Source organism: Herpailurus yagouaroundi, unplaced genomic scaffold (genome assembly GCF_014898765.1).
Source record: "Herpailurus yagouaroundi ecotype Mexico unplaced genomic scaffold, PumYag 77, whole genome shotgun sequence".
Classification (NCBI taxonomy): Eukaryota; Metazoa; Chordata; class Mammalia; order Carnivora; family Felidae; genus Herpailurus; species Herpailurus yagouaroundi.
This window is the reverse complement of record NW_024412388.1, coordinates 8,042,558-8,051,793: the sequence shown is the minus strand read 5'-3', so window position 1 is coordinate 8,051,793 and position 9,236 is coordinate 8,042,558. Positions and strand designations below refer to the sequence as shown.

The window sequence follows — 9,236 nt, the reverse complement described above, 5'->3', positions numbered from 1 at the left end:
CTCCGGGTGATTGTCACAGTGGCCTGAGTCAGAGGACCACCACGGTAAGCGGGGCGGTGGGCCCCAGGCCTCGCTTAGCGGGCCGCAGTGGGCTTCCCGCACGCAGGCCAAGGGGGAAATGAGAACAACAAAGACCGTGTGTTCAGCTTCTTCCGTGGCTAAAACGATGCCTTGTCCTTTACTTGGAAATTATCTTTATTAGTTTTGTCTTTGTGGCAATGGTTTTTGGTGCGTTTGTTTTCTAAAAAGATGGGGACCATGAACAGTAGTCTAGTTGAAGTCTTTCTAAGTGTCATTCCTTGCAAAAGAAAGAGCTGGCAAAACCTGAACGCCAGTCCCCAGATGGGTTTTTGAAACTTGGCCGGGCCCTGAAACCACAAGTCCAGGACTCCTGAGCCACGGGATGGAGACCTGAACCTTGGGGATGTTTGGAGAACAGCTCTATTTCCATTCACTGATGTGTCAAGCCATGGGGACAGCACGTGGATCCCCAAGGCCGTGGGAGGATGGGTAAGGCTCGGTGATTTGGAACCGCGGAGGACTGCGCCTGGGCTCTGGAGGAGTGAGGTTGCAGGGTCAGCGGGCTGGCGGCGGAGAGAGGATCTGTGAGGAGGGCTCTTCACTCAAGGAGGCATGCTGCTCTTTATGGCACTTTGATCAGCTTGCCATAAACATCTTCACCAAGTAATACCATGCGATGGCCAAATTCATTCCCACTCACGGCCACAGCTGTCAGCCTGGCCGAACACAGTGCCTAAAACATGCCTCAGGTGCTAGCTGCTAAAAGTCTCCGGTGACAGACACACATACCTTTCCCACGGCAGTCCCCCTGAAGCTCCACCTTGGACAGTGGCCAGTCGCCCACCTCTGTCCTCTCCCCTCTCCCCCTTTTTACGTATTATCTACACTTTAACAGGTTGGGATAGTTGACCCGCTAGACAGTGACACGTGACAACGGAATCTTAAATGCACGTTGGTCTGAATTCGGGGAAACATTTCATGCTATACCTTGGTTGCCTCCATCCTGGTTTCCCCCACCTGCTTTGAATAACTGGGCTCCACAATACGGCCACTTCTGGCAGAACCACTGCGTTTCCTCCTCGTGATCTGAAGTCGAGTGGCATTTATGGGATGGATCATGGTCCTGTACATCTAGGGACTTTTCTGCCTGTATTTTATTCAGGGCCTTTGTCTTCTTTGAACTTGGAAAGTTTGAGCTACTGCTTATACACACCATCCCAGAGATCCCATTCCCTGTTGGTGTTGAGGCGGAGACCGTGGTTTCACTTCCTCTACAGGAGGCGATAAGATGTCATTTATGTTCCTTCTCTTGTGAGGATACGCATGCTGGGAGCAGCTTTGTTCAGCTCACAGGGGGCATGGGATGGACTTGATCTTCCACTCCCCCCATTCCCTGACCTTGCAGTGCCCCAGGAATGCCAGGGCCCCTGTCTGGTCTCAGCTGTGCAGTCCCTGGAAGAAAGCCGCGACAGCTGACTACGAGGGGCCTGGACTAGGGCCCAGGCCGCCAGCATCAACTCAGCCTGTTACCCAGTGCTGCCAGCTCTAGTCTCATGGAGCTTACAGTCTGCCTCGGGGCACAGAAGTAAACAAGCGATCAGAGCTCAGAGGTGCAAATGTCTTGACGGAGGTTGTACAGGCTGTGAGGCAAATGCCATGACCCCAGTACAGGACTGAACGCAGGCAAGCCTGTGGTAACTGGACAGAGGGGTTGACCGAATCTTACCTGCTGTGCGACCCTCTACTGAATGACCTCGTGTCCTGAAACAGCTTTGTATGAGACGTCTCCTAGCAATTCTTTTATTGTCTTGGCTCACCTTCCCTGTAAAAGGAGCTTAAAGCCAACCAAGATACGTTGTTGCTGTAAGGCTTGAGGCTTGCACCAGCTGGTAAACACCAGCCTGTTACTCATCTGAGGTTACAGAGAACATGCTTCCCACCTCCGAGGGGAGGCCGCAAACCGTCAGTCAAAAGACATCCCTCTCATGCCACCGGTAGTTTTACACCAGCTTCAGCTCCCTTCCTTGGCGTGCAAAGACCTATGCGTGTAGAGCAATTAGCATGTAATATTTGGTAATTAGCATGCTTAATGTGATTCAGATAAGTTCCTTGACATTTTCCTAAAAACAGCACGTTCCCGCCCACCCCTTCAAAGAGCAAAGCCCAGTTTGTTTGAAAAAATAAAAAGACAAATTAAAAAAAGTCGCGTGCCAGTCTTATTTGGTGCTGAATATACGTGGGTTGGCCTCTAACGGGACATTGCTCGTAAATTTAGAAACTCGTTTCGAAAAAGACGCCTTATCCAAGCAGCCAGCCACACGGCTCGTGGGTCGGAGGAGAATCGGAGAGAAAATGGCTAGATCTCGCTTAAGTCAGGGAGCTAAGTCGGTCCTTTTCAAGTAAAACAACAACAACAACAGTGCGCCTGGCGACACGCCACACTTTCCGTCCAACAAGGAGCCAAATTTGGGGACACGGCGAGAGCTACACTCTCCTCGTCCGCCCTGGCGCAACAACGTAACTCTGCGCCTTGCAGTGTAGCCGCCCGCTCCCGCTTCTGCAGACCGAAGGCTCAGGCGGGCAGTCCGCTCGTCCCAGCGCTCGGAGGGTCCGCGCCCGGCCCGAGACGCCCGCTCCGGTCTCCCCTCCCGCGCCGGGGCGCCCCCTCGCTCCCTCCCTGCGGCCCCCGGCGCCTCCCGGACCCCGGAGAAGGGGCGGGGCCCGGGGGCCTGCACCGCCCGGCCAGCGCGGGGCCCGGGGACGGACACGGACCCGACCCCCGCCGCCGGCCCGGCTCGCCCAGAGCCGGAACCCTCCCCGCTGCCTGGGCCCGTCCGCCCGGGCCCGTCCCCACGTGGCCCCTCGGAGCGGGCCGCACTACCCTGCTGCCGCCGACGGACAGCGCGTCCAGCCACTGACACCGAGCTGAGGGCCGGCAGCCAATGAGCGCGCTCTGAGCGCCGGTGGGGGCGGTGCCTCCGGGCCGCCGCGCTCCCGTACCCGCGCCGCCATTGGCGAGTTTGGGTTACGCCCCTGCCGGCAGGCCCCGCCCCGCCGGCCGGGTTAGGTTGCCTCACGGGCGGCGGGCGGAGCTGGTCCCGTTGTGCTGCGGCTCCGCGCGGCCTGCAGTCCCGGGCCCGCGCCCCGCGCAGCCCGCCCGCCCGCCATGGAGCCCGGCCCCGACGGCCCCACCGCCTTCGGCCCCGCTGACATCCGCGAGGGCTGGTTCCGCGAGACGTGCAGCCTGTGGCCAGGCCAGGCCCTGTCGCTGCAGGTGGAGCAGCTGTTACACCACCAGCGCTCGCGGTACCAGGATATCCTTGTCTTCCGCAGGTACCACCGCCCACCCGGCCCCGCGCCACCGAGCGCCTGCGGCGGCCCTCAGCCCAGACCGCCCGCTGCCCGCTGCTCCGGAGCCAGCCGGGATTCCTCCTGCCTGAATCTCGGTCCCGACCACCCTTCTTCCTGCCCGACCCCTGCCTTGCGCCCTTTACTTCGCCCCCCGCCCCCGGCCGTCTCTCCCCCCGCCCCTCCCCATGCAAAACTGTCAGAAGTTCTGAAGAACTAGGCCCGTCCCCTCCCGCGGTCCCGTCCCCTGCCGCGATGCCCTCCCCACCCTGCTCCCCGTCTCCCTGGGCCGGGGGCCGCCGTTTGGGGCGGTCCTCTTCCGCGGGGAGGGAGTCGGAGTCTGCGCCCACCCCACGCGCCGAGCTCCACGTGTCAGTCCCGGACACGTCAGAGCTGGGACCCTGAGTCCACCCCCACCCCCCACCCGGCGGGCCTGCCTGCCTGCCCAGCTTCGCCACGTGTCATCCCCAGTACTCCCCCCTGGGACCCCTTGGCAGGTCGGGGGAGATCCTTCTCACCCAGGGCGAGTGGGGGCACATCGCCCCCACTGCAGGGGACCCAGGTCCCTAACTGTCACTCCTGCCTTCAGTAAGAGCTACGGCAACGTTCTGGTGTTGGACGGCGTCATCCAGTGCACAGAGAGGGACGAGTTCTCCTACCAGGAGATGATAGCCAACCTGCCCCTCTGCAGCCACCCCAACCCACGCAAGGTACCCCCGCTCCGCAAGGTTCAGCCCCCACACAGGAAGCCCACTGCTCAGTGTCCCGCAGAACAGTGCGGGAGGCCCCGACTCGCATGGATGTGCCCATGCTCGGCCCAGCTGCTTCCTAAATGGTTGTCAGAAAGTGTTAGCAAAGCACAAGGGGAGTAAGTTGGGTGGGGGTGGCGGCCGGCCCACTTCACAGGGTGGGGGCTGACACAGCCTCTGAGGAGCAAACCCTTCTCACTGAGGCCCGAAGCTTAAGAAGCAGCAGCCCTGGGAGGAGTTTCCAGGAAAAGGGGACGCCTCGTGCCAGGTTCCTGAGGCAGGACAGCGTTGCTGAGAGTAGCAGATGAAATAATAAGGTCTGTGCATCAGCGGGGTTGAGAAACCTACCCTGTTCAGATGGTTTTGCGTGAGTGTATCTGCCCCGTGCGGGCGCAGGCCGCTGAGTCCTGCTGGAGCCTGTTTGGTGAGGCTGATGCTCAGCTGATGCCCTGCTTCTGACTGTTCCTCCCGCTCCTAGGTGCTGATCATCGGGGGTGGGGACGGGGGTGTCCTGCGGGAGGTGTTGAAGCATTCCTCTGTGGAGTCCGTGGTCCAGTGTGAGATTGATGAGGTGAGTGTTGGGCTCTGGGGTCAAGTCCCAGCTCCGCCCTGGGACTTGGCTGTGTTCCCTTGGGCAAGTTGCTTAACCTTGCTCAGCCTCTTTCTTCATTGGGAGGATTCAGTAGAAGATCTGGGTAGTAAAGGGCCTTGCACGTAATAAGTGTGCCTCAATGCTGGCTCTTAGTAAGATTAAGCTGGTTTTCAAGTCAAGATCCAGGAGCATTCCAACTACTCATGCGTGCGTTTACCCTTTACGCTCAGCTTGTTTTTTTGTTTTTTTTTTTTTAATTTTTTTTTTCAACGTTTATTTATTTTTGGGACAGAGAGAGACAGAGCATGAATGGGGGAGGGGCAGAGAGAGAGGAAGACACAGAATCAGAAACAGGCTCCAGGCTCTGAGCCATCAGCCCAGAGCCCGACGCGGGGCTCGAACTCACGGACCGCGAGATCGTGACCTGGCTGAAGTCGGACGCTTAACCGACTGCGCCACCCAGGCGCCCCAGCTCTCAGCTTGTTTTTAATGAGCATCTAGTACGCAGCAGCCATCGTCCTAGATGCTGGGGCACAGTGGTGAATGGACCCGTCCAGTCCCCACCCCCTTGGAGTCTGTCTTCCAGGGAGGAAGAGACTTAAGAGGGTGATCTGGTGAAGGCGTGGCGGGAGCCGGGGGTGAAAGGAAAAGGTAGGCTCAGAGCTCACGGGTGAAGGCTGGTCAGCGCAGGCCTCCCGAGGAGGTAGATTTCAGCTGAGGCTCGGATGGAAAACAGTTGGCCACGTGGAGGCAGGGGAAGGTCCTCCTGGAGGAGGTTGGACTCGCCTCCCTCTGAGATAGCAAGAAAGTCACTCAGAAGGGACAGTTTGGTCTGGGGACAGAGAACAGGGACAGTGGGATGTGGGCCGGGGAGCAGGGAGGAGCCATCCTGCCATGACTGAGAGGGAGGTACCAGAGTGCCCCCCATCTTACAGATGTGGAAGCCGGGTTTCCACAAAATGAATGGCTTGCCCAAGTGACCGGGCGATTAGAGGGACTGCTGGAGGGCCTCCAACCCCCACGGCAGAGCCCGGTCCCTCCTCCCTCCTCAGGACGTCATTCGGGTCTCTAAGAAGTTCCTGCCGGGCATGGCCGTGGGCTACTCCAGTTCCAAGTTGACCCTACACGTGGGTGACGGTTTTGAGTTCATGAAACAGAACCAGGATGCCTTCGATGTCATCATCACTGACTCCTCAGACCCCATGGGTAAGCGAGGGATGGGCCTTGGGCCCCCCTGGCAGCCACTGTCCAGAGGCGGGGGTCCTGCGTCTTTCCTGTCTTGGTTGCTACCTCCCCAACCCAGCCCTGGCTCAGCAGAGGCAGACCACGCTGTTGCCCAAAGTTCACAGGTTGGTTTCCTAGAGGAGGGTGGGGCTCTGGTCTTGGCCCACTGAGGCCTAAGTTTCTTCTTCAGCCTCTTCTCTGGTCTTAATAGGCCAGCATCAGGGCAGGGATCTAGTCTCAACCCAGGGCCCAGGGTGGAGAGTCCCCCAACAAAATGGCAATGAGAACCCCCCACCTCCCTGCCCAGGAATGGGACGAAAACATGGAGCCCTCCTCAGGCGGACAATGGATCCTTGCGCTCCTCAAAAGCACTCTCTTTGTGGTTGGTTTCTGAATCCACAGACCTGGGCTGAAATCCCGGCCCTGCCCCCTTGGCAGCTGTGAACGTGTAAAGGGGCAGTGGTGGTACTTGCCAGAGCCAGGCTCAGGAGGTCTCAGCCATTGTCCCTTGTCCCCACCACTGCAGGCCCTGCGGAGAGTCTCTTCAAGGAATCCTATTACCAGCTCATGAAAACGGCTCTCAAGGATGATGGCGTCCTCTGCTGCCAGGGTGAGCAGGCCGGCGTCGGGGGCGGGGCGGGGGTCCTCCAGTGTTGGGGGGCGCTGCCTGCCGGCGCTGATACTGCCCTGCTCTCTCCACAGGTGAGTGCCAGTGGCTGCACCTGGACCTCATCAAGGAGATGCGACAGTTCTGCAAGTCGCTCTTCCCTGTGGTGGCCTACGCTTACTGCAGTATCCCCACCTACCCCAGCGGCCAGATAGGCTTCATGCTGTGCAGCAAAAATCCGGTGAGCTGCTCTCCCTCCTGGGGCTAGGAGGGGGGCAGGTGGGTACAAAGGCGCTTCCCTGACGCCCCCGTCCCCCGCCCCCAGGGCACCGACTTCCGGAAGCCCGTGCAGCAGCTGACACGGAAGCAGGTTGAACAGATGCAGCTGAAATACTACAACTCCGACGTGCACCAGGCAGCCTTCGTCCTGCCCGAGTTTGCCCGCAAGGTGAGCCTCTGGCAGGACCGGGCAGGGGGGCCTGGGGCCTCCCGAGGGTCCTCCTGAGCCCCCACGTGACCCAGTACTCCCCTGACGAGGCCTTCTGTCCCCCCAGGCCCTGAATGACATGAGCTGAGCCCAGGTACCGCCGCCCGTGCTGCCCAGGACCTCAGGCCAGGGAGCCTCCGGAGCGCCCAGGTGTGACAAGCCCTGGACAGGACCCCCCCGACCCTGCCCCACCGGCGCGCCCACCAAGCAAGTGTTACAGGCCCCGGAATGCTGCCCAGCCTGTCCCGCTGGGCGGACTGTCTGTCTCTCTCAATGTGGCGTTCAGCCTCCAAGCCTATGGCAGCTGTGTATGGCACCTTCTCCGCCTTCTGTCACCCTCACTCACCAAACACGTGTATTTATAACAAAGTCTGAATCGTGCGTCCCCGATCTTGAGTGGGCCCAGGCGGGCGCCACCTCAGCCACGGTTGGACACTCCTGTGTAGCAGGCTCCAAGGCGGCCCCAGTGTCGGGCCTCTAGGTGTCTGCCCCACGCCCTCCCTGTGTAGCCTTGGACTGGCCCTCGACCTCAGGCACCGGGGGACACAGCAGTTATCAAACTGGGCCCGCATCTGTCCTGTCCTGAGACACTGCCTTAGTCATTCCTTCAGTGAACACCACAAGGACAGAGGTGACAGACCCCTGGGGCCAGGGCTGTGGGGCTGACAAGATCATGGCGGGGCCACTCGGAGGCTTTGTCGTCTCAGAAGAATTTGGGTCACTCACAGGCTTGTCAGGTGCCATCCTGGGGATCGGGGTGGGGAAGCTGGAGATGACTCCAGGCAGCTGGCTGGGGCATGCTTGGGGTCCGGTTACTTGGGCCTGTGTAAGCACATCAGGTGCCCTAACGTGGCTCAGGATTCAGAGTTAGGTTCCGATCCTGCCTGCCAACCTGTGAGTGTGCTGTGGTCAATTCCCAAAAGTTCCCCCGAGCGTTGAGAGAGCTTGAGAAAACAGGTGTGGGTGGCTATACCAGGACTGTGGGCGCAGGACTGTCCCCTCTCCAAGGTGCTGAACCTCCATCCTCTGCCCCAGGCACCTTACCCTTCCCGATGACCTGCACTGAGGCTCTGCTGGTACGAGAGAAGCCACAACACGGTGCAGGTTCATGGGGAGGCCTCCAGCCCACCCCCATCTCAGGGTCTACAGGAAAGAGCCCTGCTCCTTGGAAAAGCCGACCTCACCAACCGCCTTCTCCGCCCTCGACAGAGGCACTGCCAGAGGATGAGTTGACCTGGAAGGGGACTTGGCAGGGCGGTGACAAGGGAGTGGCTCCAGCAGGGAGGAAGGATGCCAGAACACCCCCCTGACCTGCACCTGCCCTGGGCAGCTACCCCAGACCCGACAGTTTCAGGGGCTTGGAACTGCAGTTCATCACGGGGTTGGGGAGCAAGCCTCCAGCTGCACAGATAATTCCTTGAGCGGCCGCAGGCAGGTCACTTCCCTGCTCTGGGCTCCACGCACCCCAACCCCACACCCTCACTGGACCCGGACCACCTTCTGACACCTGATCGCTAACTTTGCCAGAAACCCAGGCTTGGGGATGGGCGTTGTTCCCCCAGGTCTCCCCACTCCCAGGGAGGCCGGGTGGCGTCACGACAAGTCTGGGCCGCAAGGCAGAGTGTCAGTTAAAAGAAGATGCGGTGGCCAATTACAAAGCCCTGACCCAGCACAGGTCTTCGTTCCTTAAACCTTCACAGCTGCCTGTAAGGTACTGCACCCCGGAGAGGCAGATGCTGCCCAGGGCCACACATCTAGTCAGCACACGGTGGGGGGTACCAGGCACCTGGCCTTCTGAGAGCCACTCCACTCTGCCCGCCCCACATGCCTCTGCAGCTCAGCCCAAGCACCCTCGGGCCCCAGCAGGGACATCACCGGGCCTCTGCTCTCAGGGCGCCTCCTGCCCCAGCCCATCTTACCAGACTCCAGGAAGGTCTGTCCCAAGGTTAACCCGAGGGATGCTGCTGGCAGGTGCTCTGGACTTGGATCTGAATCTCAACCCTGCCTCCTGCTGGCTCTGTGGCTTTGAACCACTCCGCTCCTGACTTGCTTACCCTGCCTGTAAAATGGGAGCATTCATAGCCCTTACCCATGACGGGCTTATTAAGGGGTGTAGGTGACACAGTGCTTGCTGAGTAGGTGACAATCAGGATCGCCTATCAGGGCAGAGAAAGAGGAGAGGAGGCCCCAAGGTGTAGAAAGAGGGAG

General features: G+C 59.9%; 1 protein-coding gene across 1 annotated transcript; it reads left to right on the top strand.

The window, feature by feature from the left end:
* The first annotated feature begins 3,093 nt into the window (after window positions 1-3,093).
* Window positions 3,094-7,404, top strand: SRM (spermidine synthase). Its single transcript, XM_040461163.1, has 8 exons — window positions 3,094-3,354; window positions 3,959-4,079; window positions 4,597-4,689; window positions 5,763-5,916; window positions 6,461-6,544; window positions 6,637-6,782; window positions 6,867-6,989; window positions 7,096-7,404. The coding sequence occupies exons 1-8, from the start codon at window positions 3,188-3,190 to the stop codon at window positions 7,114-7,116; spliced, it is 909 nt and encodes a 302-aa protein (XP_040317097.1). The 5' UTR covers window positions 3,094-3,187; the 3' UTR covers window positions 7,117-7,404.
* Window positions 7,405-9,236: the final 1,832 nt, after the last annotated feature.

Bases quoted from the DNA above. Each gene is read 5' to 3' on its own strand.
- SRM (XM_040461163.1), top strand. From the start codon at position 3,188: ATGGAGCCCGGCCCCGACGGCCCCACCGCCTTCGGCCCCGCTGACATC. The intron at 4,690-5,762 runs GTGAGTGTTGGG...CTCCCTCCTCAG, and splicing joins TCCAGTGTGAGATTGATGAG to GACGTCATTCGGGTCTCTAA. The intron at 6,783-6,866 runs GTGAGCTGCTCT...CCCCGCCCCCAG, and splicing joins TGCTGTGCAGCAAAAATCCG to GGCACCGACTTCCGGAAGCC.